The sequence below is a fragment of the Bison bison genome, unplaced genomic scaffold (assembly GCF_000754665.1).
Source record: "Bison bison bison isolate TAMUID 2011002044 unplaced genomic scaffold, Bison_UMD1.0 scf7180017864163, whole genome shotgun sequence".
Lineage (NCBI taxonomy): Eukaryota > Metazoa > Chordata > Mammalia > Artiodactyla > Bovidae > Bison > Bison bison.
In genome coordinates, this window is record NW_011494735.1 from 10,658,156 (window position 1) to 10,677,976 (window position 19,821).

The following is a 19,821-nucleotide window of genomic DNA, read 5'->3' on the forward strand; positions in this document are numbered from 1 at the left end:
TGTACTCTGCATAGAAGTTAAATAAGCAGGGTGACAATATACAGCCTTGACGTACTCCTTTTCCTCTTTGGAACCAGTCTGTTGTTCCATGTCCAGTTCTACGTACTAGTTAACTCATAAATATTTCAGACAATTCCTAAAAGTTTTATATTAACTTTTTCCCCTCACATTCAACTAACTACAGCTATGTTTCCTAAACAACCCCCACCAATCTATATTCCATCTCCCTTTAAACTATTCTTGTTATATACATCATGATGTATTTATCTGTGGCCAAAGCAAATACTGCCCTAGCAGTCTCACCAAATTTCACTGAAGCCCCTGACATAACTGATTCCTAAAAGCAATGCTCAAATGCATTCCCACATTTCTGGCCTCCATGCTGAGTCTCTCCTGTGTGCTCATCCTCTCGTGCCCACTGTTTAACAACGAGGTCCCTCAGAGCTCCAGAATATCAGGTCCTTGCTACCACCTCATCACAACAGGTGACCTCACTCACTCACATATGTGCCAGTGAAGTTTAAATTTGTAACTTCAGCCCAAAACCTTACTTTCAAGCTCAAGATATATAAATCAAACTACTATTCTGTGTACACTTGGGTATTTCCAAAGGAGTAAGTTCAAAACTGAACATACTACCCTTTCTAGCAAATGTTCTCCTCATAGAATATTCCCTATGGCTCAAGCCATAAAGTTGGAAGTCATCTTTGATTAATAAAATATATCTATAATTCACTAAGTTCATTTTGAAGAAGGTAAAAGACTGCCTATTTCCTCACATTTCAGTGCTTTATTCAGCATTTACTTGCCAACTGTATTATGTATGTCAGGAATTGTGATATTCTTGTTCAGTTGCTCAGTCATGTCCAACTTTTGCGACCCCATGGACACACACCAGGCTTCCCTGTCCATTACCATCTCCCGGACTTGCTCAAACTCATGTCCATTGAGTCGATGATGCCACAGTCATCTCATCTTCTGTCGTCCCCTTCTCCTACTGCCTTCTATCCTTCCCAGCATCAGAGTCTTTTCCAAAGAGTCGGCTCTTCACATCAGGTGGCCAAAGTATTGAAGCTTCAGCATCAGTCCTTTCAATGAATATTCGGAGTTGATTTCCTTTAGGATTGACTGGTTGGATCTCCTTGCAGTCCAAGGGACTCTCAAGAGTCTTCTCCAACACCACAGTTCAAAAACAACAATTCTTCAGTGCTCAACCTTCTTTATAGTCCAGCTTTCACATTCATATATGACACTGGAAAAACCATGGGATTTTCCACAGTTTGTTGTGACCCACTCAGTCAAAGGCTTCCGCATTGACAATGAAGCAGAAGTAGATATTGTTCTGGAATTCTCTTGCTTTTTCTATGACCCAACAGATGTTGGCAACTGGATCTCTGATTCCTGTGCCTTTTCTAAATCCAGCTTGTACATCTGGAAGTTCTCAGTTCATGTACTGTTGAAGCCTAGCTTGGAGGATTTTGAGCATGACCTTGCTGGCATGTGAAATGAGGACAACTGTGTGGTACTTTGAACATTCTTTGGCACTGCCCTTGTTTGGTATTGGAATGAAAACTGACCTTTTCCAGTCCTGTGGTCACTGTGAAATTCAGGGTTAAGCTCAATTTTGTCCCTGCTCTTGCAGAACTTATTTTCTAAAAGAGAAGGCCGATCCTTTCTTAGAGTCACTGCTCTAGAACATTCTTTTCCAATACTACCTATTTCTCTCAACTAAATACTCTTCATATTTCAGGTAAAAGCTTCACAGCCTTCATTCATCACCAACTCTCCACTAGGTTTGGTACCTATGTTACTCACTTTTATAGCACTTTTTATACTTTTCCCTCATTGCACTCATCACAGTTTATCATTCAGTAATGTTTTGCTTCTAATTAGACTGATAAGCACGATAAGGCCAAGAATTTTATCTATCTTAAATACTGAACCCTTTGCACTGAACACATTCACCAGCAGATTGTAAGGTATTGGTAAATTCTGATTGGATGAGTGAATAATGAGTGAATGAAAACAAATATTTATCTCTTGAAGAAAATTTCGTAGGAGCAATTTTTAAATTTATTTTTAATTGGAAGATAATTACTTTACAATATTGTGTTGGTTTCTGCCATATATCAACATGAGTCAGCCGTAGGTATACATATGCCCTCTCCCTCTTGAACCTCCCTCCCACCTTTCCCACCTCATCCCACTCCTCTAGGTTGTCAGAGAGCACTGGATTTGAGCTTCTTGCTTCATACAAATTCCCACTGGGTATCTATTTTACATATGGTATTGCATATGTTTCCACGCTACTCTTTCCATTCGTTCCACCCTCTCTTTCCCCCACTTTGTCCACCAAGTCTTTTCTCTATCTCTGCGTTTCCACTGCTGCCCTGCAAATAGGTTCATCAGTACCATCTTCCCAGATTCCATCTAGGTTTCTTTCATGTCTTAGCTATTGCAAATAGTGTTGCAGTGAACATGGGGGTACATGTGTTTTTTTCAGTTATGGTTTTCTCAGGGCATATGCTCAGTAATGGGATTGTTAGGTCACATGGTCGTTTTATTCCTAGTTTTTTAAGGGATCTGTAGGAGTAAATTTTAGGATCTTACACAAGGTAATTCTTTTTTCTCCTCAGGATTATAGCAAGAAGAATAAAGTAGAATAGATTTATTTTGGGCACAATAAATCTGAAACTATTTTTTCAAACCTTTCCCTACAAAATTAGAAAATGTAATACAAACTACAGAAATTTCTAATTCAAATTCATTTACCAGTTCATTCACTCATTTATTCAAATATATATCAAATCCCTGCCATATGCCAGGCACTATTATAGGTACTTGTACAACACTGAACTAAGTCCCTGCCTCATAGAACTTACTTTTTTAAGAGGGGAAAAAATAGATCAACTCATGTACAAACACATATGTCAGGAAGTAATAAGAAAAATGACAAGGAGTCAGAAAGACAAGAGTGCTGCCAGGAAAAGAAGCTGCCATTTTACAGAGTGGTGGGGAAGGTTTGTCTGATATGTTGACCATTGAGTAAAGTCCTCAAAAGTATAAGAGAACAATCTATGGGAGAAAAGTATTCCAGGCCCCGGCAGCAGTAAGTACAAAGGCCTTGAAGCAGGAGTCCACTTGGGTCATTTAGGAACAAAAATGACAGTGAGGCTAAAGGATGAGGACACTCACAACTGATGAACCCTTAGACAAATTATTTAACTCTCAAAGTCTTAGCTTCCTCCTGGGTAAAATAGGAATAACTGGTACTTCAGGTATTTGTGAAGATTAAAGAGAATATTATATGTAAGGAATTTGGCAAAGTTTAGCACGGAGTAGGCAGTCAAAAGTGGTAGCTGTTACAACTATCAGTTTATACAAGATTATGAATCAAGTTATACCTTAACTTCTCCTATGCTAATACAAGAAAGGGAATCCTCAGTTAATATTGTTCAATACCACTGAAAGCACTGAAGACTTATCTAATATGGACAAAAACTATAAGCCATGTAGTAAAGATTTCAATACCGACTCCTGGGCTAAAGGGTCTTCTACTTTTATGGCACTTGATTCACTTGTGTTGTTAGGTAAGAGCAAAGATCAAATAGCTGACCTAGGGAGGGGCCACATATTAGGGAAAGGAGCTAGAGTACAGTTAAAAGTTCTCAATTTTAGTTCAAGATCTGCAAATAACTAAAAAACCCATGTAAATCACTGAATTACTTTTAGACTTTAGCTTCTTACAAGTAAAATGAGAAGTTTGAATTCTTTCTCACTTTTTTCCCTATCAACTGTTTTGAAATATTCTGCACAGCACATTAAATTTATTAAATAAGCATTGATGACTTTTTTTCCATTTAAATTACGTAAAAGCACACAGCTGCATACAAAAATTAGCAACAATTTTTAAGGCTTTTAAATATTATAAAAAAGAGTTCACATCACAAACATTATAATATGTATCAGATCAGATCAGTTGCTCAGTTGTGTCCGACTCCTTGCAACCCCAAGAATAGCAGCACGCCAGGCCTCTATATATAATTATAAACATTATAAAAAGAGCTCCTTCATACACCCTTAGATTGGGAAATGCTTGACCAGACAAGACTCTAGGGTTTCCTTCTAACATTAAAATTTCAAAATGCTTGGGCACAACAAAAGTTAAAATAACAGTAGATTATTATGTCTAAGGTCTGAAGCTATAATTTTTTGCATCTTTTAATGTGGGGGAAAAATACATCTTGCTTTCTTTAAAACTATCTCTGAGAAAAATGAAAGATTAATTTTGTTGCAAGATACCACAAACGGCTTACCTGTAAAAAGACTTGTGGAAAATCATTCAGGACTGATTCAAGTAATTCAAGGCCAAATGTTCGGGTCATTTCTGTCATACCTACTAGCCAGTAAGGGGCATCAGCATTAACCAACTGACAAAGGTCCTGGAAAATAAATCAAACAATAAATAAAAAATAAATAAAATATTTATTTTATATTAGTTATTTTATATTTTATATAAAATATAATGCAAAAAATAATGCAATGTCCTTTTCAAAATTCATAGCTCATAAAAAATTATTTCAAATATCTCTTCTTACCAGGTTTTATTCCTTAGAAATTAAGTATTGATAATTCAAATTTTAATTAATTGTATAGTTCATTATGTAAGTAACCTTAATATACAGAGTAGAGACAAAATGTTATTCTAACATTGCTTTAAAGACTCTCTAATCAAAATTAATAAAATTTTTAGCGCAGGTTAATCTCATTTTATTCATGACAAGTAATGTAAAAATAGAGCAGAATTTAAGTAAATATTTTAATTTTCCTATTAAAGGAAGTATTTTATATGACTAGTCATTCCTAATATAACTAGTTCAGGATTTCACTCATTTTATTTCCTTAAAGTGAAACATAACATTTTATCATGCTAATTAGGTATGCTGCTGCTGCTGCTAAATCGCATCAGTCGTGTCCGACTCTGTGCGTCCCCATAGACAGAATGGACTGCAGCCTACCAGGCTCCTCTGTCCATGGGATTTTCCAGGCAAGAGTACTGGAGTGGGGTGCCATTGCCTTCTCCGGCTAATTAGGTATAGGTGCTGTTTAATGTTTTAGACAGATAACACATGCTTTCCAAAAGTTCTTCACCACTTAGTTTTTACAAAAGACCTAGATTAACATCTATTTTCTTTAACCAGAAGAAATCAGACTTTCTTTAAGCAGAAGAAAATCTGAAGATTTTCAATTTTCTTTAAAAAAAGAAAAAAAAGACAAAAATGAAAACCATGTTCCGCATTTGTTTTGCAAGCAGCCCATAACAGAGGCTGCACACCCCACCCCCTCAGTAGCAAGAGTGGTACCTTCAAGTTCTTTCTCCAGGAACTATACTCAGCATCTCAGCATCAAGCTGCCAAAACTCTGAGCTGTGTGTGTGTCTGTGCTTATCTTGATTTATTTTGTGCATTCGTTAGGTAATTGTGTCCTAAGGTAATTGCTTTTTCACTTAAGGCATTTTGAAGTTTCACAGAAATGTGCTACTATCAGATAGTGGAGGAAACTTGTACTACTTTTTTCTTTTTAAATCTATACTACTTTTTGACACTTTAAAACGACAATGAAAAAAAAAACATTTAAAAATTAAATCAGATACAAAATTCCAAAATCAAAAATTCATACAAAACTATATTATAAAAATTATTCTTATCAATGGAAATACCTGGAAAAGCATATATGCATCTTTAGCACAAGGTTTGAGGGTACTGACAGATCTTCTGTTACTATTTCCTTGGACTAGTACTGGTTGGTCTGTAATATCTGCAATCAAAATAAGAAGGGTTTTAGGAGTTCTTGGTGCTTTTAACAAATCATATATACTGCCTAAAAGGTATATTGAAAATAAGTATGTATTTACAGAATTATAAACTTTAAGTTCACAACCATGCCTCCAAAATGGAAAGAAAAATTGGGAATTACATTTTTATACATCATATCATAAAAAAAACTCTTCACTATCTCATGTTCATTTTAATAAGCTTATTATCTTTGTCAATACATATGATTTTCCTAGTATCCCTTTCTCTAGTCATTTTATTTCATGGATTTGAAACCCATGTCATATTTGAATGTATCTTTAAATATCAAACATATAAATATTTACCACAGTTAATTTCTCTATAATCTCACCATCTTCAAGAGAATTAACTGCTTGACCTGCCATTAAGTACTATGTCAGTGACAGGTATTGACTAGCCAAGAGTCACCTAGAATGGGGCTTCTCAATTTCTTTGCATATTAACAAGATACTATTTCCTGTAAGTCATGGCAAACTGTTTTGAATAAATCTTGACTAATGACTACTTGAAAAGGAAGAGGTTCTAAATATTTTCTACCTTATTAGAAAGTATTAAGTGTGATATTAGACATACAGCCAAACTATCAATTCAGAAATTATATTGAGATTATGGTATATAAGACATTCAAACTGGAGAACTGCTCTGTTTTATCCTCTACGTTTAATTCCTTTATATTTCAAACTGTTAGAATTCCACCTGCATTTCCCCTTGGAAAAGTGAGACAAAAGTTAGTGGGAATATCTTAATAAACAAATAGATGAAAAATGCCTGAAACAGAATGTGAAAAATTTGACCAATGGTTAAATTCAGATAAAGTGAAATAATTATTAGAGTAGGCAGAACTATTATTATTTACTAGTATTGCTATTTTTTTTATACCAATATTACCAAAATAACACCAAATGATATGAAAGATTGTATAATATCAAGAGTTTAGGGGTGAAAAAAACTTAAAAAAAAGTTTAATCTTCCGTTTCTTGACTCCATAAAACAGAGAGGCTGTTCTTGATGATAGCACCTCATGATTTTTTCAACTTATCACGTGGAAAAGTTTTACTTTTCATCTAATAAGGATAACAAATAAAAAAACTTAAAATTTATCAAATTATAAAAATTATAACAGAAACAGTATAAGCTCTGTGACACGATATGTTTCTAAGTTTTTAGGAAATGTTTCAAATTATGAAAATGTTAAAAATTACAAATAAAAGGATTTGATGAAAATATGAAGAGTAGGCTTTACACTAATAAATATTCTTGATTAATACATATTAATAGGCAAAGACAAAAATTCACATGAGGGAAACTCACTTTTGAAAATTTACTTTAAAAAAATAATTCAAATGGAAATATATATGTAGGAAGACACTCAGAACAATACTGAACTACAGAACATAAGTAGTTCATTAAATTATAGAATAGCCACAAAATATAATGCAACCAATTAAAATTTCAATTACAAAAATTAAAATGTAACACAAAATAATCATATGTACTGTTTGGCTAAAAATACTTACGATGCAACACCTTGTATAAAATGTGCTATTACCATCTTCAACATAAAACTTTGAATATATTAGAAATAAATACAGAAAACAGGGTCCACTTCTTAGGGTGACAAAATTGTGAGAGATTTACCTTTTGGTTTGCCATTATCAGTAATAAAGACGTTAATATACTTTCTAAAGTATTCTAATTATTAGGTAGCCTAAGTTCATAGGGGAATGGCAGACAATCATTAAATGAATAATCATGGACATGAGAGTCACCCACAGGCAAAAGGAAACAACTTTCATCACTTTACCTCTGTGTCTTTCATCTTCAGCAACCATCCTCTCAAAAACAACAGTAACAACTTGTCGCACTGTAGCAGCAGCTGTATTATTTGTAATATTATCTTTTGTGAAGTGTAATCGAAAACAAAGAACAATTGCCTAAAAAAACAAGATTCATTTAGCATGAAATAAGTTGATGAATATGGTTATTATCTTTATCTGATGTAACCGCAAATAATTTATGTTTTGCTGTTTCAATCACCTTCGCTAAAAGTATAAAAGTCCCACTCTTTTATACAATAAAGCTACAAAAACTTCAGTATTTTTAAACAATTCAAACTCTCAGTGAATATAAAGACACATAAGATTAGCAAAGGTAATGTGAAATGCACCTTTTACCCTAAAAAATAAACTATTAATTGAGGCTATTTTTACATTACTCTCTGTACTTTCTGTTCTTTGGAAATATTTCACAATTTAAAAAAAAATTAAAGATGAAACATAATATAACAGTTGTTATATGTTTCAAAGAGAGTAGGAATGAGAAAGAGCTTTCATACATGCAGCCGTATCTAGTATTAATGCCAAAATGACACTTCTCCAGCTGCTTCAGGGGCAGACTTAAGTTATCTGGCTTACATACATTTTACATGTGAAATTATTTTGAAAGGGGGGAAGAGAGAGCTGTCAGGAACACTCAAGATAATTGTGGACAACATTGATACCTGGAAACAAATACTGTTTTCTTTTCTTCTTTCTCTATTCCTTTTCTTCTGCTACTTTTCTTTTTCCGTATTGTATTCATAACCAAGGCTGTCAGCTATATCCAAGGGAGTCTGTTTAATCACCCTAACCTGATATCATCTCTAATCTGTGGAAAATAAGGCACTGAAGGCTTTTAACATGCAATGTGCATTATCACAATAGCTACAGGAAAGTTGCTTTTAGTTCAAACAGCACTAGGCTTTCCTCTTTCGGTCAGCTTATCCAAATACTGTCCCAAAGCCCTTAATGAACTTGGACAAACAGGTTCCTACCTTAGAGAGTGCCTCATCATGAACTACTGTATTGGTTGTTAAAAGAACAAGAACTGTTTGAAGCAGCTTAAGTTCTTCAAGACTATTTTCCATTAGCTGCCAAAGCATGTTAATTATATTTCCAGCTGCAGTCTGTAAAACAAGTATTTTAATTATTGTCAACAAATAAAATATAGGTATGTTGGGTCCCTAAGCAAGAAAAAGTATGCAAATATAATCTTACCTGGAGAGAATTTCTTGATCACATTAACAAAAACCTATGTTTCTAAATCTACAGATCCAAATACACATCTCTCAACTAATTCAAGAACTGCAACCAATTAATTTTCTTCTCAAAAAAAATGCTTTAAGATTTAAAATGTACCATTTGAATATAGGCAAACAGCAACATGCAGTTCTGAAATACCTTGCCAAAATCAAGGCTCATTTCTAAAATAATAGGGGTATATTTCATTTGGACACTTATGAATATAAACATATACAAATTATGAGTCTGTTACTGTATTATTTCATTGATAAGAGGGAAAACGAGTTATAGAAAAAATACAACTCAAATTAACAACACATTTACAAATTCAATTAAATCTGATACTGTTTAGAATGTTATACCAAAGGCAAAAGAATTTACCATTTCTATTAAAAAGTACCCTACGAAGTACAAAGTTAAGCAGACAAGCAGGATGCAGATTCATAGTAATACAATGTTTTTCCTGTTTTTACCATCATGAGGTTAGATACGAATACCCTTAACGAGCAACACTTCAGACAATCTAGGAAATAAAGTCATGATTTTCTCTCCTACCTTTAAAAAAGTAATTCATGAATGATATTCTTCATCACTGATATTGAAAATTTGCTTGGTTCTCAAAATTATCTATATTAATGAACTATGGTGGCACTAGTGGTAAAGAATCCTCCTGCCAATGCAGGAGACACAACAGATGAGGGTTTGGGAATATCCCCTAGAGTAGAAAGCAGCAACCCACTCAAGTATTCTTGCCTGGAAAATTCCATGGGCAGAGAAGCCTGGTGGGCTACAGTCCATGGGGCCATGAAGAGTCAGATACAACTAAGCAACTGAGCACACATGACTTCTTAAGATTCCAAAAGATTTGACAAAATTTAGCCCATCTATACTGAGCGTTTAATAATGAGACAATTTGGCAACCTTTGAAAATGAAGCCATGTCCTTCAAGTACTGATTTATATTAAATACCAGGCATGTTTTATTCTCTCCTTGAGAAAACTCCTGATCTGATTGTAGGTGCACAGTTCAGATAAAATCTTCACATTACCTCAGATACCACTTCATGGGACATGAGTCTCTGAATGGCAGCCAAACATAGTTGAGTGATCTTTGGTTCCTTGGTTCCACAACCCATTAGAAAAGGTTGAACAACCTCTGAGCTGTTTTCCTTCAATGCTTTATTTAGAACACATATAAAATAAAAATTTAAACATAATTCATAAATAAGAACATTTTTCACATAATTACAGCCAGTAATGACAATCTTAATAAAAATCACTTAATATAAAATAAATATGAAAATAAAAATCAAGCAGTAAGAGTTAAAATACTTCAGACTCTATACCTAAACTACCCTCCTTAAGTACAGTTTTCCCATGCCTTTCTCCTGACACTCTGTCCTTTGGTTCTCCTCCGTCTTCTATAAACTCTTTAAGGGCAACTTCTCAGAAGTTCTCTCTTGCCTCTGAGTAAGACTATTTCTTCAATAGTGTAGAAGGGAAAATAGGAATAAGAACTCATATTCTAGAACAGAAAAGTAATTAAAAATAGTATAGACATCAACCCTACCACATTTCTGAATGAATATTCAGAACTCCCTAGAATTTTATTACATGCCTTTAATTCACTGGCTCTAATTTCTTCTTCAAGAAGTAAACCCATTAAAAACAATAACATTACTACTCTTAATACTGAAGTATAGCTTTAAATTAATTGGATGAACATGCTATAATTCCAAATCTTAAAATAACTCCTTCTACCAAGCCAGTTATTTCAGAAGTTTTCAAATAGCAACAAAAATGTAAAAGATTAGAAAATGCACAAACTGAATTATACATAATTTAAACTTACAAAATGAAGTTAAATCAGTACACACACACTTAGTGGGTAGCTACACAAAGATGAATACGACACATTTCACGTTTGTCATCCTCAGGGAATTTGAATAAATAACATAAAATTCCAAGTCACAAGAACATTAAACTTATAGGTTAAGTATTTGTTTTCAAATGTATTGCATACATCAATTTAATAGGTTAAAACCTGTAATAAAGTCACACAAATCTTGACTTTTAACATGTTTTTCAAAAGAAATTGTGGAAAAGTCACCCAGAGTCACCTTTAAAAGTGTAAAGCTAGTGTTAACATTAATTTTATCACTTAAAATCCCTTCTTTCTTCTCCCAAAGCTTCTTTATGGTATGGCAAATAAAGACTATTATTCCCTACAGCATGCTCTGTAAAATCCTTCAGTATGCCAGCATAAATCACAGCTAAGAGATGGCAAATATGACTGGCAATGAACAGTGTTTCCAAAAAACAGCTCCTTTGCGTTATTTCCTTGCTTTCTTTTGCATCAAGGTTCTGCTTCAAAACGAGAGACATAAAATTTCCATAACAATGTCACAAAACATTTTTATGAGTGATTAAAAGATGACAATAAAGCTCAAAAAATACTATTCTGAAGCAGTAAATATCCTGCTATATTCAATTCTGCCAAAATCACTGAAGTCTGATGCCACCCCAACTCTGCAGAACATTTCAAATTATTAAATCTTGTTCAGACAAATATAAGTTTTCAATATTAATAAGCTGCATTTAAAATTTTTATGACAGTAACATGTGTTTCTCATTTGAGTTATCATAATACTCATGCAGAGTTTATAGGGCATGATCTGAACCCCATGACACAATAAGTAGGTGGCAAAACCAGAATCCAAAAATATGTCTTCTAATCCCAGGTTCACTACTCTTTCCACAGCATTATGCTGCCACTCTTTAAGGCAAACAGCATATGATGCAAATGGAAATTACGAGTTAAAAGTGTCTAAAAGAAACCAATGAAACATTTCAAAGCTGTCTGCCTAAAGTCATCAGAAGAATGAAGGAAAGGGAATTTGTCTCCATAGAAGGAAACACAGTGTACTTCTACAGAATCTCTGATGACAATTATTTTAAGACACAAATATATCACCAGAAAGAAAATCAGGGCCAATTACCTATGCTAATTAAACAATGATACAATACTTTCTAATAATTTACAATTTTTCCTCATAATTTCATCCTTTAGGTCAAGAAGGCCATTGTTATTTCTTATCTTTTTGGTAACAGTCCTTCCTTCTAACAGGTGTAAGGTGATACCCTTGTTTGCCTTTGATTTGCACAGCACTAATGATTAATGATGTTGAGCATCTTTTCATGTACCTGTTGGCCATCTGTATGCATTCTTTGGAAAAAATGTCTATTTAGAACTTCTGTCCATTTTTTAACTGGATTGTTTGCAATGCCTCACTGCTTGAGAGCACTTCACTACTGTCTCTGAGATACTCTTCTAAGCTAATGACACCCATTCTGCATGCTTTGATGCCAGTGTTTTTTGATCTTACCATAAGATGTTAACAGAAGTTTCTGCACAAGAAAGGTAACATTTCAAATAACAAAACTCACATGATATCAACAATGCATGCAACTCAACTGATGTGATAGTATGAACAACTATGAACAAGTTCACTGAAAAAGACAACTACAAAAGTATCTGTCCCACAGTGATTCTAAGAAACCATCAGCTGTAAAATGCATGCTAATTTGGGGAATATTAACATGTGAAAAAACTGTCTTATCTTAGAATGAATAAAATAAGGTGAATTATACATTCAGTAACAGCTATTCAGCTCTATCAAGCTGAGTTAAAATTAATGTAGTAATAAAAATAATTAACTGTATTTTAATGTAACTCAAAGGTATCCATCCTTCCTACTTTTTTTCCTCCCAGTTTATGTGAGAATATAATGATCAAAGGAAATTTCTATATTATCCAAAATAGATGATCAACAACAATCAAAAAAGAAAACCTATTGATCTATTCTGTTTTTTGAAGCATAATGTGAAAAACAAACGTATCTACCAGATCTAGATCACAATGAAGATAAAGATCATTTTTTAAAAGTTGCTAATTATTTTTCTCTTCTTCTAAATGTCATAATGATCCTAAAAATCAGAAATTAATCCTACTCTTCTAACTGGGCAATTGCTGCTTTCTCTTTATAAACAGTAATTTTAATTACATGCATCTTAAGGGTGGCTTCACATAAAAACCTTCTTATAGGTTTAGAGTTTAGAGATCACACTGAGGAAAAGGCTGTGCAAAAATATAAAGCAACATGTATGTTGCTTTAACCATTTTAAAAAAAATCTAGGGGAAAAAAGAGGAAAAGGTCAATGCTTTTTAATCAAAACCTGTGGTGGGGGCGGAGGGGGCTGCGGGGTGAGGAGGAGTGGGTGGAGAGAAGGAAAAAAAGAAAAAGTTTAGTTTCTACATAAGTCCCTTCAGAAGCACAACTCCTTTAATAGACTGAAACTCTGTGTTTATTTCCAAATTGTATAACTGTGAGATCAAATGATGCACTTTCACACACCTGAAAGAGATCCAGCAGGTCCCCATATCCTAGGGGTTTCCTTGCTCTGAGCAGTTTCACTGCAAAATTGCAGGTTTTATCCTGGAAAAAAAGAATTAAACTAGGGTACCCCACTATGAATCACACTAACAGGGGTTAATAAAAGGTTTTTAAAATTTTACCAGTCATTAAATGACAAACTATAGCTCTTGTGAAAGAAATAAAATGTGATGGAGACATGACTGATATCCTCAAAACCTTTAAAATCTAGTTATGGGAAAAACTTAAAAAAGTTTAATGGTTCAAAATATCTGAAAATATTTTAAATGATTCAATATGAGGACAAATAAAATTATGAACAGTGTCATCGTAAAAGTACATCACAGGTAAAGGAAGAATTATTCAACAAATGATGTTGCTACAGTCAGTAATTCAGCAAAAGAAAAAACACCTAGGTCCTCGTCTAAACATCAAACCATAGAAAAACAAGAAGAAAGCAAAAGCGACTATCAACTACATGGAAGGAGAAAGACTACTTAAGTATAGAGCAACAAATCAAAAAAGTTAGATTACGTACAAATAAAAAGCATCTAGATAAAAAATTACGGAGAAGGCAATGGCACCTCACTCCAGTACTCTTTTGCCTGGAAAATCCCATGGACGGAGGAGCCTGGCAGGCTTCAGTCCACGAGGTCACTAAGAGTCGGACACAACTGAGCAACTTCACTTTCACTTTTCACTTTCGTGCATTGGAGAAGGAAATGGCAACCCACTCCAGTGTTCTTGCCTGGAGAATCCCAGGGCCGCGGGAGCCTGGTGGGCTGCCGTCTATGGGGTCACACAGAGTTGGACACGACTGAAGTGACTTAGCAGCACAGATAAAAAATTAAGAAGTAAATGATGCAGATAATATGATATAAACATGAGAAGTTAATATTTTGCTATATAAATAGCTTAAATATTTGATAAAGAAAACACAAAAACTCCAAAAAAACCTAAAATGAAAAAATAATTTAATATATTCAGAGAAAAATGTTCAACATTAAAAAGAAATGTCAATTAAAATGAGAAGTCATTTGCTTGTTCAAGGACTGAAAAGATTTTTTAAAATAGTAATCTTACAAGGATGCTATAAAAATACAGTCACATATAGTTGGTAAAAGCATAAACTTTTATCTTTTTAGAAAGCAGTGATAAAAAATTTCAAGAACAGGTTCATATCCTTTAATAATTTCATTCCTAGAAATGTATCTTAAAGAAATAATTCTAAATACTGAAACATACCTAAATTACAATCACTTGCTGAAATATTTTGGAACAATTTTAAAAATTAGAAAATATGGTATCAAAAAAGTATGATACAATAAAGGCAGGATAAAAGTTAAAATTTGTTTTTTAAAAAAGGGGGGAAAAGAATAAAGAAAAACACATTATGTGGCAGAGAAAGCACTCCGATCCATTAGGTCAATTTGTTAGCAAGCAATAAAGTACAGTCCCCCGTATCTTCTATCCTGGGTTACAGTAGCAGTCTACCAACAGACCCCTTCTGTACTGATGATGCACTGAAATATGCCTTTCACACTGCTGTCAGAGTAATGTACAGAGTATAAAAATACTTATATGAAAGTGTCACCTCCCTAATTCACACTCTTTCCATCAAGCTACCCAGGAAGTCACACAATGGCAGTAGTTGGACAGGTACCCAATAGACCAAACTGTTTTATACTCATGCATTTAAGTAACTTCCCTTACTTATTACTCCTACACCTTATTTGCCTGGCTAACTCCTTTTCTAGCATGAAGGCTCAGCTTCATAGTCTTGGGTTGGATTAGGAGTCTTCCTGATATTCTTATAACAGGCCCATCTATACTTCCACCTGACATTTACCATATAAGCCTCAGAATTTTCTGTTTAGAATCCGTCTCTTTCATTACTGTTAACAGGCTGACATGATCTAAATATGACAAAATTTATGTACTCAATCATAACACACAAAACTAAAGAGAGGTCGAAAATATACTAGTGGCAACACTCAAGGAGTCTTCCTTGCATTTTGGAGTGACTCATTTATTAGCCTATATTTAAGGAGGGCCTGGCAACCCACTCCAGTACTCATGCCTGGAAAATTCCATGGATGGAGAAGCCTGGTGGGCTACAATCCATGGGGTCACAAAGAGTCGGACACAACTGAGGGACTTCACTTCACTACTATTCCCCATGTAATGCGCTATCTAGCAGCAATGTAAGGAAGAATAAGATACTGATCCTGACCTCAAGAAGTATGTCTTCAGGAAGGGAAAATTTCTGACAAAGAGCTCCAAAAAGTAAATGAAGGAGCAGGTAAGCTAAATACAATGAATGGTACAAACACACTTTTCAAATATAGTTCTTGCATTAACACACAGATTGTAGGTGAATTATATTACCCATCTTTGTATCTCTACCAATGATTCTTACATAATTATTTATTAAGAATGTTATATGGGATATTCTATGGATGTTTGTAAAAAATCACAGATATATAGACTGATAAAACAGAATATACTGAATAAAATCAGCAAATAACACTTTAATGTCAGAAAAAAATTCCAAAGTATATTTATTCATTGCTACTGAAATTAGAGAATTTTTAGCAATAAGACTATATAGATATGAAAAGAATGAGGGAAACTGTGAGGACAGAAGAACACAAATCATACATAATGATTATGTAGTTCTATATATACTGACAGTAGTTGAAAGCGGTGTTAGGTGGTTGTAATTGTTACAGTTTTGAGTCAGGGCTTAAATATACAGTTTTGAAAGATTTCACAACTTCATTGACTTCCTTATTTCCTATATTTATTCAAATAGCAGATTCTCTGTTTATATAATTTCTGTGTAACACAAATCTTTTCAGTCAAGTTCAAGTATATTTATTGTAAGCTAGGATAATAAAAACAACTTATAATATACGATAGTCAAATGTAAGATTAAGGCATTTGGCCTTGTAAATGAAAAACTTCATGTTGCTATCTCTCACTTGCAGTTTTAAAGAAAAAGGCAATGTTGAGATAATGATCTGTATATGTGCATTGATGCTGACATTACCTGGCATAGCATTCCACTTATGTCAGCATTCATGACAGCAGTGAAAACAAAGAAAAATAAACATTAAAGGAGGATGCTTAAAAGAAGTGGAGATGTAAAGCAAAGATTTATTCTACAATGTAAATAACCTTCCCTTGGAAAATAAATCTAAGAAAACTCAAGTTGGTTAAAATCTATGCTAAGTACTGTTTCCTCTGACAAGCAACCCTAATTAACTAAGGGCCTAACTAACTAAGCGACCCTAACTAACCCTAACCTAACTAAGGGTTCTAATTTTTATAGCAACCTTTCTTATTTTCCAAATAATTCCCATATCATTTGAGACTCTTCAGTTGTTTGCTATCTTTAACATCCATTACAGCACAAAAGTGGTAACCTATAGTCTTTAGAGAAGTAAACACTTCTCAGGAAATAAAAAGTTACCAAAAAAATTTTCTCAATATTAACTATACCCTGAATTGAGAAATGACACACTGACTAATTTAAACTCTCCCTTTTTCTTTGGAGCCCATGATTTTTCAAGATGACAGTGGTCTAAAATCATAAATTTTTACTGATCAATCAACTGCTATAAATACTTGGCTAAAACACTAGGAAAAAGTTTAAATGCTAATATAACTCCTCGAGTACATGGTTCTGGATACGATGGATACTAAAGCAAGAATTATTAATTGTATGTGTGTAAGGATTTGTTCTAACCTGATTTTAATAAAGCTAATCGAATTAAAATGAAATTAACAGTCCACTTAAATATTAAACTCATAGTAACTGAGAAAAAAATTTTTTTATTTGTCCTTAGTATGAATTAGACATTTTACGTGGTACAGAACTCTGTGACAGACAGTGATCCTCTGAAGAAAACAGTCTTTTTAAAGAAAGAGTCCATCAAAAACAGACCCAATGAAAATTTCTATTACTGAAGAATAATTAAGGACTTACCATAATATCAGCAATGACAGAAACAAAAGTAAATATTTGCAATGACATTCTAATATAATTGGCCTATGACATCTCCAACTTAAACACACCCAGGTCCATAATTTATCTTGAAACAATTTCCTCATGGTAGCTAATCCACCCAATATGCGTTTCCCAAACCCACCTGCCCATCCTCCCAGTCCAACCACACATACCTTTGCCTTTACCACCATTTCACTCTACCCCTTTACTCAGTATGCACACAGAGCACTATTCAATGCTGTGAATAATGTTATATAACTCTTTGGTGTTTCGTGAGAATGTTCAAAATCAGAGAAGCTGTGAGAAACAGATGCAACTTAGCAGGGCTAACCCTAAGGTGGCAAATGAAATCCACTCTTATCTGTCACCCTTAAATTAGCCCCAAACATCTTCATTTCATTTTGCAATATTCTTTAAAATTCCACCCTTTAGGAATTTACTGGTATGCTTCTTTAAAAAATGTAAAGAGACTTAGAGTTATATTGGGTCTTCACTATTTGGACTTTGTGTAAATCGATTTAATAGGACTGCTTTTCTCCTGCAACCAGCTGAGAACAGCAGCACCACTGGAATTGGAAATGCATGTGAAGGATCAGTGAAGCAAGCAGCAGTTAAGTACAAGCACTTGGAAGAGAGTAGCCAGTGTGGAAACCTCACAGTACTATGGAAGTACACTACAGCAGGAAGAACATGGGTTCTGAACAGCCCAGGATTTAAATTTGATTTCACCACTTACCAAGTGACCGACCTCACGCCACTAAATCTCTCTGCATCTCAATTTGCTCTACTATTAAAAAAGAATATTTCCTCACAAGGTTGTCCTATATAAGATCAAGTGGCACAAATGCCTCACATGTAACAGATTCTCAAAAATGCCAGTTTCCTTCCTTTGCATGTTCATTATCCAGGCAAGAACAGAAAGGCATGAAGAAAAAGAGGAGGCAGACTGAGTATCAAAAGGGTGCCAGAGAGAACTTTTGAAAATTCCTCCCCCAAAACTAGGATCAATCAAAAAAAATGTTAAATCTATATAATTCCCTGTTTATTTCAAAGATAAAAGAGATCTGGGAAGGTGGTCTGAGAACCAATCTTTCTTTCAATACAACAAATATTAATTGAATGCCTTTTATGGGTAAGATGTATCTTAGGTAATTGACAAGAGGAGGAGGAGAATACAAAGATGAGTATGAAAAATCTTTGCCTTTAAGGAGTTAGTAGTTTTAAGCTTTCTGATTTCAGAGAACGGTATAGCATTCATCTCTGGGAAACCCAATTAGTTCATAAATTAGGGACTTTTGCATGTTCTTTTTCATTATGGATAGCATGCTGGAGCGTAAGGAAGAGATGCTATAAAAAAAAAAAACTGATGGGTTTTAAGATTCTACTTTTACCATTAGTCAAACTTTCATTAATTGTTGAATTTTTAATGCAAAAAATTACCTGCCAAAATTTCGGTGTTTCGTGCAGCTATTGTTTTAACTTTTATTATTCCTGATTCAGCAGCCTGCAAGAATAAAAATAATTAGAACATAAAACTTACTAATGACATGAATTATCTAGGGAAAAGAAATCATGTATGATAAAATCTCAAGCACAGAGTCAGTCACTACTATCTTTTTTATTTTACAAACTTCAGATACTGAAGTCTAGTAGTGAAACATAGACTAAATGTAATAAAGTATGATTAACTTGATTATTCTCACACAAACTCTGCATTGCAAAAGCATGTTGCCTTTCTATGCCTTCAGTTGCATCTCGCATTTAAATCTTCAGAAAATAAAAAACAATAAAATCAAAGACTAATGAAAAAAATAGGTTTCTCTTTCCCATTTCACACTTCTCTCAACCATAAAAAAAAAAATTATAAAACACTGCAAACTCAAGTAAAACTGCTTTGAATTAGAAGAGAATAAATAACCAAGAACCCTGTCATTACTTTTAGATTGTACTTTTTTAAAACACTCAGTTTTCATAAGGTGTCTAAATCATTTCAGCATAATTAAGTTGAGCTGGCAGTATTTGAAAGTCATACGGCATTTTATACTATGCCACAGGACTGTGCTGTCCAATATGGTAGCCACTGGCTACAGGTGACTAGGCTTCCCCAGTGGTGCAGTGGTGAAGAATCCACCTGCCAGTGCAGGAGACGAGAGTTCAATCCCAGGGTTGGAAGGATCCCCTGGAGAAGGAAATGGCAACCCAGTCCAGTATTCTTGCCTGGAAAATACAGGGGACAGGGGAGCCCGGCAGGCTACAGTCCATGGGGTCGCGAAGTCAGACACGACTTAGCAATTAAACATGCACATATGACTACTAAGCACTTTATATGTGGCTACTCGAACTGAGTTGTGTTAAGTATTATATATCATTAAAACTAAATGTTTCTTTTTACTTTTTAAATGCAATTTAAAATTACACACATGGACTCATATGTTGCCCACATTATACTTCTACTGGACACTG

The 19,821-nt window shown here is 34.0% G+C and overlaps 1 protein-coding gene across 5 annotated transcripts in view; it reads right to left on the reverse strand.

Annotated features, from left to right (window-relative positions):
* The window catches only part of MON2 (MON2 homolog (S. cerevisiae)), a 112,011-nt gene that overhangs the window by 76,710 nt on the left and 15,480 nt on the right, over nt 1–19,821 (reverse strand). For 3 of the 5 annotated variants that reach the window (XM_010841600.1, XM_010841599.1, XM_010841598.1), the window contains exons 2-7: nt 18,799–18,862; nt 9,963–10,090; nt 8,668–8,799; nt 7,660–7,789; nt 5,720–5,817; nt 4,317–4,442 (exon numbers count right to left, since the gene is read on the reverse strand). In XM_010841600.1, coding sequence (XP_010839902.1) covers nt 4,317–4,442; nt 5,720–5,817; nt 7,660–7,789; nt 8,668–8,799; nt 9,963–10,090; nt 18,799–18,862 — 678 coding nt within the window. Of the gene's footprint in view, nt 1–4,316; nt 4,443–5,719; nt 5,818–7,659; nt 7,790–8,667; nt 8,808–9,962; nt 10,091–13,328; nt 13,410–16,719; nt 16,725–18,798; nt 18,865–19,821 lie in introns of those variants that run through there. The other 2 variants (XM_010841601.1, XM_010841602.1) reach the window with 2 other exon arrangements.